At 40.1% G+C, this 22,408-nt stretch overlaps 1 protein-coding gene across 1 annotated transcript in view; it reads right to left on the bottom strand.

Annotated features, from left to right (window-relative positions):
* zgc:171482 (zinc finger protein) overlaps positions 1-22,408 on the bottom strand; it is a 146,698-nt gene that overhangs the window by 69,783 nt on the left and 54,507 nt on the right. The window contains exon 4 of the mRNA XM_056272456.1: positions 15,186-15,345. Within this exon, the coding sequence (XP_056128431.1) occupies positions 15,186-15,345 (160 nt within the window). The remainder of the gene's footprint in view (positions 1-15,185; positions 15,346-22,408) is intronic.

Here is a 22,408-nt window from a genome sequence, read left to right as displayed (position 1 = left end):
ATTGGCAGGACCTGGAACATGCTGTTGTATACGCCGATTCAGAACATCCCAAACATGCTCAATGGGTGACATGTCCGCTGAGTATGCTGGCCATGCAAGAACTGGGATGTTTTCAGATTCCAGGAATTGTGTACAGATCCTTGCAACATGGGGCCGTGCATTATCATGCTGTAACATGAGGTGATGGTCGTAGATGAATGGCACAACAATGGGCCTCAGGATCTCGTCATGGTATCTCTGTGTATTGAAAATGCCATCAATAAAATGCATCTGTGTTTATTGTCCATAACATACGCCTGCCCATACAAAAACCCCACCACCACCATGGGCCACTCAATCCACAACGTTGACATCAGCAAACCACTCACCCACACGATGCCGTACACGCTGTCTGCCATCTGCCCTGTACAGTGAAAACCGGGATTCATCCGTGAAGAGAACACCTCTCTAAAGTAGGGGTGGCTCGATACCACTTTTTCATGTCCGATACCGATACCGATACCACAAACTTGAGTATCTGCCGATACCGATACTGATACAATACCATACCATATTTTTCTCCCTCTTAATTAAGCTGTTAATAACACGTTTGTCAGGAGGATGCACTGTGATTAACCTAGCCATCTAAAAAGCATCATGCTCAAATAGTGCAATAAATGTTCTACTCCCCTAAAGGAAGAAATACGTAGCCCACAACATCTACTGCTGCTTAATTTTTATTAAAATAATTTTTAAACAGAACTTGTAGCAGCATTTTTAATTATTCAGCACCATTCAATTAATTAAATTTAAAGTCCAACTGTGCAAATAAAAAAATATATAATTCCAGTGCCAAATACTGGATGTAACACAAAACTCTAGTCATAACTTAAATAAGTATAACCTACCATAAAAATAATGGTATCTCCATTATAAAATGTACAATAGAACAGAATAGTACAATAAGCCACTCACAAATTAAACTCTACTAGGCCATTACACCTAATAAAGGGGAAAAACATTTTGGATAGACAGTCCAAGCTCTAAAGTTTTTCACATGTAACATCTGGGGATCATAGGAATTTGAGGGTGCGACATGTCCCAGCCACTTTTTCTCAGGATCGATATTGCCCCCCACCACTTTTGAAACATTATGAGGCACAGATGTAATACAAATAAATAAAACATCTCCATTTAACAGAGCATTAATTAACATAGTTAGACCTAGCGCTAAAATGTGTTTGTTTTTTTAAATCAAGCTGAGTGCTCGTTGCCGCTGCTATCAGTTGCACGGATACAGTGTTCTCTTGTGGCGCGCGCACAATCTTCACTCGGTCGCACTCCAATCTATCGCCGTTGCGGAGACTCACAAAACAAAATGCACACTTTTTAAAAATAACTCCACACAGCTGACATGATAATTGCTGACAGGTCTCACCTTACTCGTTCTAGCTACTGTTCACGTGACGCCAGTGTTGCCAAGTCCGCGCTCCCTCTCACTCCCCGAAACGCGATTGGCTACTTTTTAAAATGCAATTGGGCGGGTTTTGTTGTGAAAATCTGGCGACCCTGCGTGCAGCTGCAGCGTGACGCATGTTGCTCATCTCTCTTTACGGCATGTCTCTCAGGTGTTGTTAAGCATTTGTTTGACAGTTTAGGACTAGGTTCGTGGTCGTATCGGATCGGAATATACTCCCGCGATTCATACAATATCCGATCCAGTGATTTTGGCCAGTATCGGACTAATACCGATACCGAATATCGGATCGGCGCACCCCTACTCTAAAGTGCCAGACGCCATCGAATGTGAGCATTTCCCACTCAAGTCGGTTACGACGACGAACTGCAGTCAGGTCGAGACCCCGATGAGGACGACAAGCATGCAGATGAGCTTCCCTGAGACGGTTTCTGACAGTTTGTGCAGAAATTCTTTGGTTATGCAAACCGATTGTTGCAGCCAGGGCCGGCGATTGCTATTGGCGACCTAGGCGATCGCCTAGGGCGGCAAATGTGTTAGGGGCGCAGGCGCCCTCTAGTGTCGCCCTTTGCCTACTTCCCATTAATCATAGAATTAGAATGACAAGCGAAATAAAACATGTTTATTAAACATGATCATCATAAGGCGCCCCTCAGCCACACGTTTAATTACTTGTCAACTTAATTATTAGATTGAATTGATGATTATTGTCGATCATTTCCTAATGGGGGGAGGGAGGAGTTGCGTTGCGTTACGTTACGTTAGGTTAGGCAAGTCAATGCTGGCGCGTTGATCGAAAATGAAGCGGTCAAAACCCTCGTGCACAGGGAAGAAAAGGAGAAAGGAACAAGATAAAAAGAAAGCCCAGTATAGAGGTAAGTCTTCTCATCTCAGCCATTAAGTTGTCAAACGAAATAAATTTACTTAGTATTGTGCAAAGGCATGTACTGGCCATCGGGACTACCGGGAGATTCCCGGTGGGCCGACTTGCTTTTTGGGCCGATACATCTCGAATACTTTTATATATTTATTTATTTTTTGTCTGAACGGCCCATAAAACTCGTACATCGGCGGCCCATTCGTTTTGTTTTGTTTAATTGGTGGCGGCGTGGCGCTGGGTTATAACTTGCTTTCAAGTATAGAAATGTGTAGCTACAAAACTTATTAGGCTATGAAAGTTTCCTTTATTTTTATTATTGCATTTGTTTTACAATATATGGCTATTAGTAATAGCCATACAGTCTCCGGCCACTTTATTAGGTACACCTGTCCAACTGCTCGTTAACACTTAATTTCTAAGCAGCCAATCACATGGCGGCAACTCAGTGCATTTAGGCATGTAGACATGGTCAAGACAATCTCCTGCAGTTCAAACCGAGCATCAGTATGGGGAAGAAAGTTGATTTGAGTGACTTTGAACGTGGCATGATTGTTGGTGCCAGAAGGGCTGGTCTGAGTATTTCAGAAACTGCTAATCTACTGGGATTTTCACGCACAACCATCTCTAGGGTTTACAGAGAATGGTCCGAAAAAGAAAAAACATCCAGTGAGCGGCAGTTCTGTGGGCGGAAATGCCTTGTTGATGCCAGAGGTCAGAGGAGAATGGCCAGACTGGTTCGAGCTGATAGAAGGGCAACAGTGACTGAAATAACCACTCGTTACAACCGAGGTATGCAGCAAAGTATGTGTGAAGCCACAACACGCACAACCTTGAGGCGGATGGGCTACAACAGCAGAAGACTCCACCGGGTACCACTCATCTCCACTACAAATAGGAAAAAGAGGCTACAATTTGCAAGAGCTCACCAAAATTGAACAGTTGAAGACTGGAAAAATGTTGCCTGGTCTGATGAGTCTCGATTTCTGTTGAGACATTCAGATGTTAGAGGCAGAATTTGGCGTAAACAGAATGAGAACATGGAACCATCATGCTTTGTTACCACTGTGCAGGCTGGTGGTGGTGGTGTAATGGTGTGGGGGATGTTTTCCTGGCACACTTTAGGCCCCTTAGTGCCAATTGGGCATCGTTTAAATGCCACGGCCTACCTGAGCATTGTTTCTGACCATGTCCATCCCTTTATGGCCACCATGTACCCATCCTCTGATGGCTACTTCCACCATGTCACAAAGCTCTAATCATTTCAAATTGGTTTCTTGAAGATGACAATGAGTTCACTGTACTAAAATGGCCTCCACAGTCACCAGATCTCAACCCAATAGAGCATCTTTGGGATGTGGTGGAACGGGAGATTCGCATCATGGATGTGCAGCCGACAAATCTGCGGCAACTGTGTGATGCCATCATGTCAATATGGACCAAACTCCCTGAGGAATGCTTCCAGCACCTTGTTGAATCTATGCCACGAAGAATTGAGGCAGTTCTTAAGGCAAAAGGGGGTCCAACCCGTTACTAGCATGGGGTACCTAATAAAGTGGCCAGTGAGTGTATATTGTAAAACAAATGCAATAATAAAAATAAAGGAATAGATCTTAGGAATAGCCTAGAAAAGGAATAGCCTATTACTGTCATGGGATTAATATTATACCTATTATTATGCAGTAGTGTAATGTAGACAGACACTAACAAAATAATAATAATAACCTTTATTTTATAAAGCGGCTTTTAAAGCAGCTTCTCAAAGCGCTGTATAGGCCTAAACAATGGGCAATTGTTAAAAAAAAACACATCAACAAGTGAATGCAAGTTAAAAAAAGTATGTCTTAAGTTGACCTTTAAAAATGGCATAAGACTGGGCTTCCCTAAGTTCAAGAGGCAGAGAATTCCAAAGGACAGGTGTTAAATTCATTAATCTGGTGCACTTTGAGAGTTTAAAATTAAAAGCTCCAACCCATGTTCAGTGTGCAAATTTAACAGAGAGAAAATTAAAATGCACAATTTTCTTAAACCCCCTTAGCCTTGTAGCCCATTAGATTAGTAATAATGGTGGTAGAAATTTTAATTTATCTACTTCAAGTTACATGGTCAGATAAAATGTATTTGTACAATGCAACTGGGGATGGGGGGGGGCTCAAAACTTAATCTCGCCTAGGGCAACCAAAGGGCTAGAGCCGGCCCTGCTCTGTGGTGCCAGAAGAGAGAGTTACGGATAAGAGTCAAAGGGTTAAAAGCATTTTCACATGTAGAATTGAATGAGTCAAACTGACACAGTCCAGATACACTATAGGGATGTGACGGTAAGGATTTTTTCACACCGGTTAATCGACGTGTTACAACACCGGTAATTCCGGTATCACCGGCGGGGGCTTTTAAATCGCTAATATAAAGGCACATGTAAAATGCGTGCATTTGCACGGGCATGCATAATGGTGGTCGTGCGGAGCAACACTGTTTTGTTATTGTGCGCTGAATTGCCGCTCATTTGAAAACGAAAAAATTTTTTTTTACATCGCGGTGCTACTGCAGCAGTGTGCACTTCACTGTCACTTATACATTAGCGTCAATTCATCCTTCGCAGGGAGTTTGATGTGATTTGACAAATCAAAATCCACCATTTTTGTCCGACAAAGCAGTCAGGAGAGTAGTAGTTTAGTAGTCTAGATTAGTAGATTAACGTCGGTGGACTTGAACTTGTCTTTAACTGAGGCAATCTCTCACGACACAGAGCCACAAAACGGTAGGCCTATTGTTTAATTTTCTTTGACTGACCAAATTTGAAAGTTGAGACTTTGTTTCATATTAAATATTACCTGCTCGGTCCTGTCTGTCAGCACGTACAGTGTCCTTATAGGCTACGTGAGTTGCACGTATAAAATTAAGTTAACGAACAACCTCGATCCATCAGGAAACGCCAGGTCGCTGAATTTCACTGCGCTAAATGAAGAGTTTTTCTTTTGCGTGAAGAAGCCGTTCGCCGGAGATGTGTTAAAGATAGCAGTGCATTCATGATTATTAGGCTACCGGTTTAATAATCCTCCTGGCTCCGGGTCTGAGTGAGTCATTTACTCTCTTACCTTTGTTCTTTGATTTACTTTAATGACACTTTAAGACCAGCTGCTGACAGAGACGCGATCAACACGCGTCCCATTTTCTCACAAATCTCTACGTTAATTTAAGACTTTATTTAAATCATTTAAGACTGCTCTTATGAGGACACTCGTCAAAACTGACATTCTGGCATAATTTGTGTGTGTTATGGTTTGTTCAAGCCCGAAAGAGAACTCGATACTGACGCGCGTCTTTTCTGTGGGTCGCGCACGCGCGCGTGTGTGTGTGTAGGCAGGACAGCGCGGTCTCTTTAGTCTTGTCGCGCTTAATATCATTCACATTGATAAGAGCGTGATCATACAACGGTAGTCAACGGGTGACAGAAAAAAACGGATAGCCTACTGCGTAATTGCGTTAAATCCAGCAGCCATATCACCCTGTAGCCCAAGACTGGTTGCCCAATGAAGCTAAGCGGGGCTGAGCCTGGTTAGTACCTGGATGGGAGACCTTCTGAGAAAACCAGGTTGCTGCTGGAAGAGGTGTTAGTGAGGCCAGCAGGGGGCGCTCTCCCTGTGGTCTGTGTGGGTCCTAACGCCCCAGTATAGTGACGGGGACACTGTACTGTCAAAGAGCACCGTCCTTCGGATGAGACGTTAAACCGAGGTCCTGACTCTCTGTGGTCATTAAAAATCCCAGGATGTCTTTCGAAAGAGTAGGGGTGTAACCCCGGCATCCTGGCCAAATTTGCCCAGTGGCCTCTGTCCATCATGGCCTCCTAATCATCCTCATATACACTAATTGGCTTTATCACTCTGTCTCCTCTCCACCAGTAAGCTGGTGTGTGGTGAGCGTTCTGGCGCACTATGGCTGCCGTCGCATCATCCAAGTGGATGCTGCACATTGGTGGTGGTTGAGGAGATCCCCCCTTCTATGTGAAGCACTTTGAGTGCCTAGAAAAGCGCTATATAAATGTAATGAATTATTATTATTATTATTAAATATATAAATATATGCCTATATTTCTATATATACAGGTCCTTCTCAAAAAATTTGCATATTGTGATAAAGTTCATTATTTTCCATAATGTAATGATAAAAATTTAACTTTCATATATTTTAGATTCATTGCACACCAACAGAATTTCAGGTATTTTATTGTTTTAATACTGATGATTTTGGCATATAGCTCATGAAAACCCCAAATTCCTGTCTCAAAAAATTAGCATATCATGAAAAGGGTCTCTAAACGAGCTATTAACCTAATCATCTGAATCAACTAATTAACTCTAAACACCTGCAAAAGATTCCTGAGGCTTTTAAAAACTCCCAGCCTGTTTCATTTACATTTACATTTATTCATTTAGCTGACGCTTTTATCCAAAGCGACTTACAATTGCTATATATGTCAGAGGTCGCACACCTCTGGAGCAACTAGGGGTTAAGTGTCTTGCTCAGGGACACATTGGTGTCTCACAGTGGATTCGAACCCGGGTCTCTCACACCAAAGGCATGTGTCTTATCCACTGCGCCATCACCACTCATTACTCAAAACCGCAATCATGGGTAAGACTGCCGACCTGACTGCTGTCCAGAAGGCCATCATTGACACCCTCAAGCAAGAGGGTAAGACAGAAAGAAATTTCTGAACAAATAGGCTGTTCCCAGAGTGCTGTATCAAGGCACCTCAGTGGGAAGTCTGTGGGAAGGAAAAAGTGTGGCAAAAAACGCTGCACAACGAGAAGAGGTGACCGGACCCTGAGGAAGATTGTGGAGAAGGACCGATTCCAGACCTTGGGGGACCTGCGGAAGCAGTGGACTGAGTCTGGAGTAGAAACATCCAGAGCCACCGTGCACAGGTGTGTGCAGGAAATGGGCTACAGGTGCCGCATTCCCCAGGTCAAGCCACTTTTGAACCAGAAACAGCGGCAGAAGCGCCTGACCTGGGCTACAGAGAAGCAGCACTGGACTGTTGCTCAGTTTTGCATGTCATTCGCAGAGCCGGATTATCCATAAGGGCACTTGGGCCAGTGCCCAGGGGCACCAACCATTCACAACCACTAGGGGGGCACCACATGACACAAGCTTTAAAAATATTTTTCGTAAATTGTTATATTATTAATTCTCGAAAGACCATACATAACTAGTTTATGAACACTAATTTAACAATAATAATAATAATAAATTATAAATAAATAAAGATTACATGACCATTATCACTCCCCCTCCCCAATCTGTCAGAGTTGAGTTGGTCCACAACAAGTACGCGCAAATGTGTCATTTTTTTAACGGCTACAGACCTCCCCAATCTGTCAGAGTTGAGTTGGTCCACAACAAGTATGCGCAAATGTGTCATTTTTTTAACGGCTACAGAAAATGAATCTAAATTAAAAATGGACTGACGTCAATTGAGTGGTTTTGCAAAAAGAAAGTTAAAGAAAGACAAGGACGCTAGACGTTTAGCTACAATTCAAAATGTTCCAGGGATCGAAAGTTTTTTTTTGTGAGAACATCACAGGAATTGCGATCACTAGCACCGCTGAGTCTGACGAAGCCGGAGCGAACTGTGGAGACTGGAACAAAGAAATGGACTTCGGTGATGTAGTTGACACCTTTGCTTGCGCAAAAATCAAGGAAAAAGCAGTTCTGCTAAACATAATACATGAAAACGTTTTACCAGATTTAGTGCTACACTTATAGTCTCTTATTTGTTCCCCACTAAAAAATGTTGTTTTTTTTTTTTCACTAAATGTTCAGATTTTATACAATTATTGTGCACTTGTGATTTTTCTAGACTAAATATTACTGCTGAGTTACCCACTAATCTAGTTTATAATAGAATTTAATTTTTGTCATAGGTTATATGATCATTTTTTTGATTTGTTGTTTTTCTTTATACTGTAGATTGTGTTTAACACAAAATAGTGATTATCAGTTCAACACACATAGTTATAGAAATTCTACTTGATTAAAAAAAAAACTGCGCTGGTATCGGTATCGGTCAACAGAATTTTTGGTATCGGATCGGTTCAGAAAAAATGGTATCGGGACATCCCTAATATTTTCTGGTAGGCTATATCTAAGTTACCCAGGAGCTCTGTTGACATAGGCTTAGCTAACGTTAGCTACAGCTTGATGAATTGAGTTGAACACAGCAGGAGAGAACGCAACATTAGCCAGCTAGCTAAAGCTCTGGTGGAAAATGATTAGCTAACGCTACGGAGGCCATAATATTTTTGACTCATGGCTGAAGTTAAGTTTCTCCAACTCTCCCCAGGTTGGCAAAAAAATGCATCTCAAAATGCATCAGATTGATGCTTTAAAATATGGAATATTTAAAATTTTCTTACGGGGGGGCATACCCCCGGACCCCCCTAGAGGGGTAATAACCTTCTCACCTTTTTCACCCCTGATCCGTTTTCATGCCTGTAAAGGTAAGAAACCTGATAGATTTATCATAATTTTTGGGGCAAACGTGAATTGACGCTGTCAATTAATTGATGTACATTTTAAATTGAGATATTTGAATATAGGGGGCCTTTTGTGGAATAGTGCCCAGGGGCACCACACTGTCTTAATACGGCCCTGGTCATTCGGAAATCAAGGTGCCAGAGTCTGGAGGAAGACTTGGGAGAAGGAAATGCCAAAATGCCTGAAGTCCAGTGTCAAGTACCCACAGTCAGTGATGGTCTGGGGTGCCATGTCAGCTGCTGGTGTTGGTGCTCTGTGTTTTATCAAGGGCAGGGTCAATGCAGCTAGCTATCAGGAGATTTTGGAGCACTTCATGCTTCCATCTGCTGAAAAGCTTTATGGAGATGATTTCATTTTTCAGCACGACCTGGCACCTGCTCACAGTGCCAAAACCACTGGTAAATGGTTTACTGACCATGGTATTACTGTGCTCAATTGGCCTGCCAACTCTCCTGACCTGAACCCCATAGAGAATCTGTGGGATATTGTGAAGAGAAAGTTGAGAGACGCAAGACCCAACACTCTGGATGAGCTTAAGGCCGCTATCGAAGCATCCTGGGCCTCCATAACACCTCAGCAGTGCCACAGGCTGATTGCCTCCATGCCACGCCGCATTGAAGCAGTCATTTCTGCAAAAGGATTCCCGACCAAGTATTGACTATTGAGTGCATAACTGAACACAATTATTTGAAGGATGACTTTTTTTTTTTGTATTAAAAACACTTCTTTTATTGGTCGGATGAAATATGCTAATTTTTTGAGACAGGAATTTTGGGTTTTCATTAGCTGTATGCCAAAATCATCAGTATTAAAACAATAAAAGACCTGAAATATTTCAGTTGGTGTGCAATGAATCAAAAATATATGAAAGTTTCATTTTTATCATTACATTATGGAAAATAATGAACTTTATCACAATATGCTAATTTTTTGAGAAGGACCTGTATATATATATATTTTTTTTTTGCGGTGTCGCGGTGGACAAGTGATGAAACCGGTGTTGCGCCTGAACACCGTGTAACACCGGTAACACCGACTACCGTAGCAAGCCTAATGCACTACAGTGTGAACTCTTGAAATCTACGTGTCGGAGAGGATAACGGTATCTTTGTCAAAAATGTGCACTTTGAAACACGTTTTCAGGCCCCCAAAACGCCTTTGTCGTGTAAATTAACAGCCAAAACGCATAAAATTTTCCGTTTTTAGTTCAACGGTGTCATGTAAACAGCCCCTTAGGCACTTCATTTTTTAAATGTATGGCTAAAAGTTATACATTGTCACCTGAGTTTATAAAAATCTAAATAGTATGTGTTTGATTCGAGCCACGTTTAAATCCATTAAAAATTAGTTGATATGCGCACACTTGTGATCAGTTGAATGTTGTGATATTGCTTGGCAATCATAAGCAACCTACAGTTATGCCATGTTTACACTGGGTAGGTGGGGTAGGTCGGTGGTTGAGTGGGCTGAAGGTTAGTTAGGTAGGTATGTGCATGGATCAATGGGCTTATATAGATGCATCAGTAGAACAGCTTGCTCTTTCTTTTTATTTACCATTTAAGCTCAATATTATTTTCGAGTTAGCCTATACATGACATTGACCACATATATTCACTGCTGCCTCTGGCAGTTTCATGAACTTATTCTCAGGCAGTATTGTGCTTCAAGCAAGAATATAGATAAAAGACCTCTGCAACCTGACTGACTGTTTCTGCAGCACATGAAGGATAACACACTAACTGCTTAACTTCTGATCAGTTATGCCTCAGATACATGAGCCTGTACTCATGTCTTCATCACTTCAAACACTGGCTCTACATTAAAAAAATAAATTAAAAAACCTTTACTGGAAAAAAGAAATCCAATTATACTGTTAGAACTGCTATACATCACATTATGTCCAGTCATTTGTAAACAAGTTCTGAATTATTCATTTACACTGAGCATAGATGAAACCATTTGTTAGGATTGTAAATATCACCAGAGACATAAACATCATGTGTTTGGCAGACTTATATACAGCAAAATGTATTGATATTTCTCAGACATTCTGATTAATGCTCTGATCTAAACGCCAATCACGAAGTATTAAACTTATGCAATTAATTCAGCTGAAATCCTTACAAATGCTGTTCCCTTTCAAAAGATTCTCATTATGCTGAGCTGCTCATCGCTATGGGTATTGTGTGTGCCCGGTTGTAAAGCATGTGTGCAAACACACCAATGAACTTGAACTTAGATAACCTCTAACTATGACGTCATTGGTATGCACACTCGTCAGAGGTGTGCAGAAATTTTACTGAGTGTGTGAAAGAGAAAGAGAAAAAGAGCATCATGCAAAGTCAGCCATGTGTGCCTCCTTGTTCATGGCCCATGCCTGACTACAATACACATCAGTTTTGCTTTGTGTGTTTGGAGGTAGAGCATGTTGTCCTTGTGTTGAAGCATGGCAATCATGAGCACTGTAAAATGTTCACTGTTAAGTACTTCGCGCTCGTCTAGCTTGCTTCCAAGGGCTAGTACCCACAATGGGATCATGAGTTTAGCGAGTCAATCTGGCTGAGGAGTGAGAGATGGGTCCGTCCCTATTGCTTACTCTCTCTCCAGATCATAATGTCCTCTTGCCTGACTCCAAAACGCGCCCCAGCGCCTCTTTAGTTTAGGTGGAGGACAGTGCAACGGCGTGTTCTCCACTACCATGAACCGGAGCAGGTGCATTTGCTGTCACAAGAGCTGCAATCCCTTCTGGGCAAAGGGGCAAATAGAACGTGTTCCCCTCCCAGATAGAGAGTCAGGCTACCACAGTCAGTACTTTCTGGTTCCTCAAAAAAAAAAAGGAAAAACAAAGTTGGGGGGTTGCGTCCGATTTTAGATCTACGCGGTCTGAACGATTCTTTCAGAGCATAAAGTTTAAAGATGCTAACGATCGAGATAATTTTGTCGCAATTCCAACACAATCATTTATATGGAAATTCTGCCACAACACAGGAACTTTCTGAGGTTCGCTTTCGGGGGCAAAGCTTACCATCATTGGGTTCTTCCATTCGACCTAGCCTTGTCACCCCACACATACACAGAATGCATGGATGCAACTCTGGCTCTGTTGCAACTCCAGGGCATCCACATTTTGAATTACATTTTGAATTACGTGCTGAATGCTTTGTGCCCTTTCTAAAATCTATGTTTATGGTAAGTGCACGCGCTGAATGCTTTGTGCACTTTTTAAAATCCAATTTTATGGCAAGGGTTACGCACTGCGAGCTCCATTCCCTTTTCTTTTCTATGTGGCTTAGAACCCGGTTCCTCTTGGGTCCCACTCTAGTTGCATGTTGTCATCGCAAAATGCCAACGACAGACACTTCCTGTACAGACTGGGGAGGGGACTTAGATGGCGTTTCAGCCCAAGGTATCTGGAGAAGTTATCATCTCGATTGGCAAATCAATTGCCGATTTGATGGCTGTATTTCTGGCCCTGAAGTACTTCCTCCAAAAGTTAAGGGGCTACCGTGTCCTGGTGCGGGTGGACAACACTAAGGTAGTCACCTACATAAATCGGTAGGCGGACTGTGTTCGTGACGTCTGAACAGGCTAGCGCAGCAGGCTCTGCTACAGGTTTAGGACAAAGTCCTGTCCCTTAGGACGATTTACACTCTTGGGAGCAGATATGGGAAAGATTTTACGAAGAAAAGGTGACCTCTTTGCCTCTCAAGGGACAGCGCAATGTCTCCTCTCCTTCTCTCTGAATTCTCTCTCATTCTACCAGGGGGTTCGCTTCCTCCAAAGCTTTGGCAAAAAGCGCCCCCTTGAAACAAGGAAAAGATCCAGGCTCATCCTCTTTGCATACATTCATCAGATTTTATAGTTAAGATGGTCATGTGACTCCAGGCTCACACGTCTTTGAGTCAACATCCCAAGCTCATGTCTGAGACATTTTGCGTGCTTGTAAGCCCACACTACACAACCTTGAGACGTCCACACACCTCCTGTGTGGCAGCATTGGTATTTTTGTTCCCACAGCGCTGAGCAACGCAGCATATATAGAAGCTTTTGAGGGAACTTTTTCAGGGAACAGGGTTACAGTCAAGTAACCCAAAACGTTTTAGACTATTTCAGCCTTATGCAAGGATTTTTTACTAGTGGCAATGGCAATTTAATTTATATAGCACTATTTCCTACAACCAGATTTAACCAATGTGCTTTACAACAAAATGACTAAAAAACACCAACACAAAGATACAGATACAAAGTAGTTAATATTATTTATTACATAATAAACATGTGGCAAACATAAGACAAGGACAAGAGTTCTTCAACCAGAATTAAAAGCCTTATCGAACAGATAGGTTTTTAACTTAGACTTAAAAATAGACACAGAAGAAGCCATTCAAATAGAAATGGGGAAATCATTACAGAGTCTTGGGGCTCGACAAGAGTCTCTGGTTAGAAGACCGGAGAGATCTAGTTACATGGTGCTCAATCAATAAATCAGAGATAAATGAAGGAGCCATACCATTTAGTGATTTGTAAACAATAAATACAAATTTTAAATCTACTCTGTATCGCACAGGCAATCAGTGTAAGGATCGTAAAACCGGAGTAATATGATCCCGTATATTGACCCCCGTCAGAAGTCTAGCTGCCGTATTTTGAACCAATTGTAATCGGGACAAAGCTGTTTGACTAATCCCAGAATAAAGTGAGTTACAGTAGTCAAGTTTAGAAGTAATAAAAGCATGAATCACTTTCTCAAAGTTTTTAAAAGAAAGCAATTACTTAACTTTAGACAGGAGTCGCGGTCACACTTTATTTTGATGGTCCCTTTTGAACATTCTGTTGACTATAAGCAAATTTTACACAACATGTCAACTAACTCTCAGTAGATTATTGGTAGAATGTCTGCTTAAAGGGATAGTTCACTTTGAAATTATTTTTTGGTATGTTTTAGCTTACCTCAAGGGCATCCAAGATGTAGGTGTCTTTGTTTCCGCAGTAGTTTCAATTTTGATATTTTTAGGTCAAACCGTTCTTGTCTGTCAGTCATATAATGCAGGTCTATGCTTCCTCAAAGAGCATGCACAGAGAAGTCCAAATTAAACATGATTTAATGACTCGTAAATGTAAGTACACATGATGGCCTAAGACACGAAACGAGCGGAATATCGTTTTTGCCTCTTGTAAACACAGCCACGTCCAAGTGATCTGAGGGCGCGGGCGCTTCGGTCTTTTCCGGCAAGCGCATGCCCCTGAGGTAAGCTAAAACATACCAAAAAATAATTTCAAAGTGAACTATCCCTTTAATATCTGCTAACTCTTTATTGTTATGGTCCCCCAACAGACATTCTACTGACTATCTGCTAACTCTTTATTGTTATGGTCCCCCAACAGACATTCTACTGACTATAAAGTAACTTTGCAAGTATATGTCAACTTTTACTAACCCTAACCCTACCAATCTACTAATACTCTACTAACACTCTAATGAGAGTTATTAGACATGTAGGTGCAACATTACTAATAGTCAACAAAATGTGTTAAAGGGACCATCAAAATAAAATGAACCCCGACCTTTTTTACTTTTTAATATACATGTTTTAAAAGCATTGCTTATTCTTTTCCATAAATTTTACTGTATTTTTCAGAGAAAATACAAAAATGATCAAGACAAATACTGAATATCATCAAAGTCTGTAAAACACACTACCGTTTGGGGTCATTTAAAAATATAGGCATTGACATTATCTGTTTTTTAACATTGGAAATACTAAGAAATGTTAAGCACCAAATCAGCATATTAGAATGATATGGGAACTAAAGGAAACAAAACATGCACTTAGTGATTGGTTGCTTACTGCATCCTTATCACAGTTTTGCACATTTAACAGACTCTAGACTTAGCTACTCTACAATACTCAACAGTGCAATATTATGTTTCTAGATGTCTTTGTGTCTGTGGATCCATGCAGTGTTCTAGGACGCTCACTGGAGCTTGTGTAAAGCTTCATTACCACTGCACACACAGCTGGGCCGGAGGGCTTTAACATAGCAGAACTGAACTCTAGGTTGAGTTTCGCACTCTGGGCTTCAAACATGAACCAGTCACTATGTTCCTACAGCTCTGATTCATAACTGTCTGAGCACACCTCTGGGTATCTAATCCACTACTGTACAGTGTCTCTACTCTGCCATTAGTAAAAGTGGGGGGGGGGGGGGGAAACAAAAAAAAGAGTATTTTTTAAAGAAAAATATATTTTTTGCACGTTTTTATGAAGTAACAAAAAACAAGATTAAATGGCTATTTAGTTGAGCTTATCTTACCTGTGGGTGTGGGCAGACTTGGCACCTCCCCCAGCACCAAGCGTACTCTCTTAGCATGCGTTTTGCCCTGGTAGTGCGACTGAGCCACGATGGCAGATGTGAAGAACATGTTACAGAGCGTACAGCATTTATTTCTGTCCACCTCAGTCTCTGCACTGTCCTAAAAAAAAAAAAAACAGAAATTCAGGACATATAGAAAATGCATAGTTTCCAAGGTGGAAATTCATTAACGCATCTGATGCATTTATGACAAATTGATGATAAAGTATGATAAAGATGTACTCAACTATACCAACCAGATACACCACTATAACAAAAGGTGCAAGCATTTACTGATTCAATAAGATCTAGTGGGCAACATATATGTATTTCACCCCCTAGCTTTTTTTGCATCATGTTATATAAATGTACATACATACATTATCAATTCCTAATATTCCTCAGCCATAGTGTCTAGTATTCCATTACTAACTAAATAAAAATAAACAAATAACAGCTATCCTGAGATCAGACATTACATTAGTAAAAATGTCCAACATAATTATTGCTCCAGGTATTTCTCACATATACATTTTGATTTACTCCTTTAGCAAATAAAGAATAAAATGATTGTGTATGGGGAGGCAGTAATGTGAGAAGTGCTAAAATACAATTTTTTTTTTTTTTTACAGATGAATAAAAACAAATAAAATATTCAGCCAGTGTTCTTTGGCCATCAACAACTGATCAGATCAACTGATCACTGATCTAACCGCCAGAAGATGTTTTGAATATTCATATGCCAGTAAAAATGAGCCCAGACAGCAGCACAGACGAGCACAGTATGATTACAGCCACATTGTGTTTGCTGTGAGCTGCTGCCAGTGGCTTGAACTGTCCTTCTCGTCTCTGGAGACTGGACTGTGGATTATGGGGCCACTATCAATTCTAGCACAGACGGGGCCCTTGGCATTCTCCCAACCCCCCGCTGTGAGTCAGGTCCAGATTCAGTCCAGCAGGAAACAGGTCAGCTTTAAGTAAATCAGGCGAAAAAAGAAGCCAAGAACTGTCCTAGTTCACTGACCTGCCTTTCAAAGTAACAATCCAGCTTATCGTCTCTTATAAACACAACAAAGTCAGTTACTGGAATGAGCACACCAAACACTCCTTTAGAGAATTCTCAGATCAGTGATTCCCAGACAGGGGAATGTGGACCTCAGGAGATATTTTAGCAGGTTGCATGTGAGGTACTTGGAAAGATTTTGCCTTTGTAGACCAACATAAGAGAAAAACAACTTTCAAATAAATTTTTTAGATATGTCTAAATACAACAAATAAATAAATACATAAATAAATAAAAACGTAAATTAGTAGTACTTGCTGTTGTTAATAATAATAATAATAACAAAAAAATGTATGTATGCATGCAATTGTCATTTCTATCATCCTTCCCGCACATCCTGATTTTGCCGAGTTAGATGCGTTCCTGGGTCAACATATTTTGTTGATCCTGGAACAACATTCTAGTCCAAAGATTTTATACTAACCATGTCCATATCCCTAAACCTAACCTCGCCCATATGTTATCCCTAAAATCAGAGGGAAATAATAGGTAAATAACACTTGAAAGGAGGGGATTTACAATAGTTTTTTTTGTATTCTATAATGAATTGGAAATCATATTTTTTTTCAACAAAAAAAAAGTGTATATATCCTGGTATTTATGTTACAGGCAATGGGTCTCATTCATGAAACATTCGTAAATATACGAGTAAATATGCGAGTGATTTGCGCGTAAAGAGACCTTCCCGAAAATTCTTCTCCTGATTCACAAATACTTCGTAAACGTCAGATGTGATAGTTAAATGTGTGTGTGTGTGTTAATGAATTCCAATCAGTCGTAAATGGCATGCGCGTGCACGTTCCTTCTCAATTACCATAAATCCCGCCCATTAAATCCGACTGACAACTATATATGGGCATCATATTATGACATGAATGCGAATGAAAAAAAAATTCTCAGATGCAGAAATTGAGGTTTTATTATCAGAAGTTCATTCAAAATGCCACATTTTATTTTCAAGCGTACATAGTGGCGTATCGGGTCCTAAAAAAAGGAAGCTTGGCAGCATATTACAGATGCAGTTAATGGAGTTTCATCTGTTATCTATTAATCGAACATTCCCAGAAGTGAGAAGAAAATGGTTCGACATTAAGCTTGAGAGCAAAAAAACGAATTAGTTCACTTCGGAAAAATAGTATTCAAACAGGAGAAGGATCACCACCGCAGATGCTATTACTGGCTCTCATGATAAGAAAAACCGTATGTAATTACTATATATAATATTTTTTTCAAAATGCTGTGCAAATATGTAGCTACCCGATTAAGGTGAATTAAAATGCAGCCTTATTAATGAGCAAAACGTTCGGGTGTTAAGTGCACTATTTACGCGTGGCTGGGAGCAGGTGTAGATTTCTTGTGTACCAACTAACATTTGGAAAATATGAACATTTTAATGAATCCGAAAATTTACGCCAGAACCACTTTACCCACGATTTACAGATAAATTCGTTCTGCTCGTGTTTCATGAATGAGACCCAATGTTTGTATTTGGTATCTGAGAGGTGACTGAGGGTCTGACCCATGTCAGTAATGCAGTAACAGTGTTTGCTCAATTAGCCGGCTTACAGATAATAAATATGTACTTGTTTTTTTAATCAATTTATTTGCTCATGCAATCAAATTAGCCAAGATTTATGATAAGACATGAAAAGACAACTATGTCTAAGGTTCTGAAGGTCAATAATGCACTGCGTGCTCTGTAGGATATTATGTTCCAGTTAAGTCCTTGGAGGGAAAATATATCGTCTGTTTTATCCAATATTAACCCGACAGTTGAACATGCATCACTGTCACCTTCCGTAGAGACCTCACTTGTTAGTCCAGGTGTGGCGTATTAGACCCCACATTAGTCTAAAACAAGTTATTAATCAATATTTATATTTCTAAATATTAAATGATTTGAATGAATTTTTGGCAAGCAAGCGGGGCCGAGAGCCGTGGGAACAGAGCGAGGCCGGTGGCGCGATTGCTAATGAGCCTCGATTTTCTCACAGAGGAGCTCTGGAAGGATAAAAGGAGGAGTGATGGCAGTGAAGGATGAGAGAGTTTTACGTTGTGTTCTGTTCATGTTTTTGTGGCAGTCGTCTGTGAGGGGTCGAAAGTCGTCTTTACTTTCCCTTTATTTTATGATTAAAGTATTATGTTGAACGTTCGATTCCCTCTAAAACAAGTAGATGTTCGAATCCCTCCTCCTCCTTCCCTGATCCTTTAACATCATTACATTGGTGCCGAAAACGCGGGAGGAAGGAGGAACACGCTGTCAAAGAGTCCTTGCCGCTGTGGGAAATCCGCGGAACCATTAAGTTGAACAGATTTTACCGCCATTGATGCTCGAGATGGTGGGCTGGAGTGATTTGCCGAGGGGGGGATGGACTAGAGAGCCATGGGAACGGAGCAAGGCCGGTGTAGCGCGCAGTTAACTCTCATTTGCAATCGCGCGCCACACCAGCCTTGAGTTTTTACAGAGGAGCCCCAGAAGGATAAAAGGATGAGTGATGACAGTGAAGGATGAGAAAGGACCAGCCCTGGATTATTTTATATTGTGTTTTGTTTGTTTGTGTGGCAGTCGTGTTTATGTTATGTAAAGTATTATGTTCACGTCTGTTCCACGCCGGTTCCCACCTCTTCCTTCCCTGATCCTTTAACATCGTTACAGACTTCTTTAAGTTTATGAGATTTAAGTAGTTACACAATTACATGTCTTCTCACTGGAACATGGAATCTCTCCTTGATTTTGAGAGAAGCACCCAACACATGTTAAAACATATATTTACTCTTCTAGCTAACCATGACAGCCTAGGTTACTAGGGTCACTCTGGCCTGACTACTACGTGACCAATTCACAGTTAAAACATTTACTTTACTTTTCATCTTAAATCACTAGATAATAATAATGAATATTGTCTTAACATCTTACTGAGAGAAAGTAGGCTACATCTCATCAGTATGTTTGGGAAAGTTTTTTGATCAGAGTTAGAGCTCGACCAACTCCAACCTGGAGGAAGTTGTGTATCTGTGTGTGTGTCAGTATCCTTTTTTTTTACAGGTCCAGGGTTCCGTGAGGTGAACAAATGACACTCAGGGGAGATGAAATGACCATCTTTTAGACAAACTGATGCCTAGAAATGTGACTGCAGATGGTCATTTTGAGCCTAAACCAGGACCACTGTCATCCGGATAATCAATAGAGATGTGCTTTGAACTATATGTCCATTTGTGTAGATTTCCTAAGTTTATCTATGTCTTAACCAATCATAATCATTCAACCTGAAGTAATGTAGTGTTGAAAACCTTTTTCTTCTCAAGTGTAGGAAACTCAGAAGCGAAGACCAGGAGACGTTGGGATATCTTTCAGCAGGATTCTTTATTGAGAAACGAGCTGTAGGTAGATGTAGTTCCAATCTAGTCTAGTCTAACTAATGGAATTTTACATTGTAGTTTATGTACATTTCAAGGGGGTGGGATTAATTACATAGAGGAGGGGACTCTTGAACAAAACATGTAAATTAAGTATACAGGTTTAGAAACCTGCCCTAGACTGAGAGTGCCTAATCCAATCAGCATAACTATTGAAAAACTGAGCCAGGGGCTCCCAGAACCATTTAAAACAAAAGGTGATTCGAATGCATAGAAACTAATCTAATCAGCCGGACTATTCAATGACAAAAGGTGATAGTCTCCAAACGCTGAGACAGGAACTCAAAGAACCATTTAAAACAAAAGGTGGTTGTATCAATTTAACTTGCAATAGAAAGATCGGGACAGACAGGAACAGGCAGGTTTGTGACATAATTTACCTTAGTTACAAAATTCACACTAATAAACTTCCTCAGTTGATATAATATTGTATTGGAACCTAAATTAAACATTTAAATAAATTTGTAATCCTACAGTAGTTTAGTGACCTGTGTTAAGAGTATAATTGTATTAAGTAATTGTATTGACTCCTGGTCTTCATTCACCATACCTGGTCCTCAGGTCTTAACTGTAAATTCCTCTACAGACTGATATAGAAGCACCCAACCCTGCTGTAAGCCTAAACTTGACATAAACTGTAAACTCAAATCTGATTAGTTGATTGGAACGTTGTTCCAGGATCAACAATGATCCAGGAACATGGTGCATTTAGTTAAATCGAGTTCTGCATCATTACCACCACAAAATGTTATTAAACACGACACATAATTTGAGATGTGGTTAAAATGACACCGTTATCAACACAGTATCCACATTTGGACATTGTGTGCGCAAAAAGTGTCATCCTGAGTCTACAGAGAAAAAGGCATATCTGTCTGTAATATATATATATATATATATATATATATATATATATATATATATATATATATATATATATATATATATATATATAAACATGCTTCTATATATATCTGAAGCTCAAGAGCCTCAGTTCCAGCAAGATAAAATCAATAGCTGCTGAACATAATTAGAATCATAATCTCAGTGAAGAGAGCAGGAAAAAACCTTAAGACTGGGCTGACTGTTGGCTGTTATAACACGGAATATGGTGTTGTCTGTGTGAGAGATCTTTCCAGATTGATATCACAGGGAATAAGAAATGGAAAACCTGTGAGGGAAGTATGAGAGAAGCCACATGGAGGGTGAGTCTAAAACAATGAGTGATGTTTAAGATGAGTGTGTCAGGGAAAATACTGTATATCAGGTTGACAGGTTCATTTGATGATTCGTGAGTTAAACATACTTCTTAAAGTAATAGTTCAGTCAAAAATTAAAAATCTAATCATATACACCGTTTCAAAAGTGTGGTATTAGTAAAAAAACAAAAAAAGTTTTTTTTTTTTTTTTATAAAAATATAAATTTTATTCAGCAAGGACACGTTATATTGATCCAAAATGACAGTAAAGACATTAATAATGTTACAAAAGATTTCCATTTCAAATAAAAACGGGTCTTTTGAACATTCTTTTCATCAAAAAAGAAATCCCAAAAATATTAAGCAGCACAACTGATTTCAACATTGATAATAATAACTATTTCTTGAAAAAGTTATTTTGAATTTTTAATGCAATTTCAAAATATTACAGTTTTTACTGTATTTTTTAATCAAATAAATTTAGCCTTGGTAGGGATTTAAAAAATCTTGACTTCAAACTTTTGAACGGGACTGTATTCACACTCATAATGTTTAAAATCTATATAACATTCTTCTGTGGAGTACAAATGCAAACAGCCCACACTGTTCTTTTAAATGCAATAATACTGAAAAGGAATAAAAGAAAAAAGAAAAAAAAGGACCAAAAAAAGCACCATAAAAGTGGTCTTATGTGCTAAACACTAAGTCATCTGAAACTCGTGTGTGAGGGAGAGATGAAAATGAAAAAGTATTTGTGTGTGTAAAAATGTTTATGACAAAGAATGCAAATGACTGAATGCGCCTTTAACATTGCACTAAACATCTCATTTTATGTTCCATAAAGCAAACAGAAGAGGATGGAGCAACATGAGGATGAGTAGCCGCCCTAAATGACAGATTTTTCATTTTTAGAAAAGTATTGCTGCTGATACTGCAAATAGCATCTGCTCAATCGCAATCACACATCAGACAAAAATAAAACTGGCATATTTTCATTGCAGAGCAGAGAAAATTTTGGCTCAATCATGTTGTCTTAAGCCAGGTTTGTATCTCCGCATTCTGCTCAAACGTCACTGCTGACATTTCTGCACTTAAATAGAGGTGCAAAGCAACACTCAGTAGGGACACTTCATCAGCAAAATGTCTGTAAAATAGCAGTCATGGAAAATCTGAGCTGCACTTCCACTGCAACGTGTGATGGTGAGAGTCTGTTTCTCTTTCCAGATCCATCTCTTTCTCTCTGTGGATATTCAGTCAAATGAATATCCACATCTCTCTCTCTCTCTCTCTCTCTCTCTCTCTCTCTCTCTCTCTCTCTCTCTCTCTCTCTCTCTCTCTCTCTCTCTCTCTCTCTCTCACACACACACACACACACACACACACACACACACACACACACACACACACACGCACACGCACACGCACACGCACACACACACACACACTCCCTCGAGGTAGCCGTCTCATTGACTTTCAGTGCCCGTGATAGAATCTTTATTGGTATT

This window comes from Rhinichthys klamathensis, unplaced genomic scaffold, assembly GCF_029890125.1.
Source record: "Rhinichthys klamathensis goyatoka isolate OS25496 unplaced genomic scaffold, OSU_Roscu_1.1 h1tg000338l_1, whole genome shotgun sequence".
Classification (NCBI taxonomy): domain Eukaryota; kingdom Metazoa; phylum Chordata; class Actinopteri; order Cypriniformes; family Leuciscidae; genus Rhinichthys; species Rhinichthys klamathensis.
Note: the sequence above shows the minus strand (reverse complement) of the source record. Positions and strands in the feature narration are given on the sequence as shown.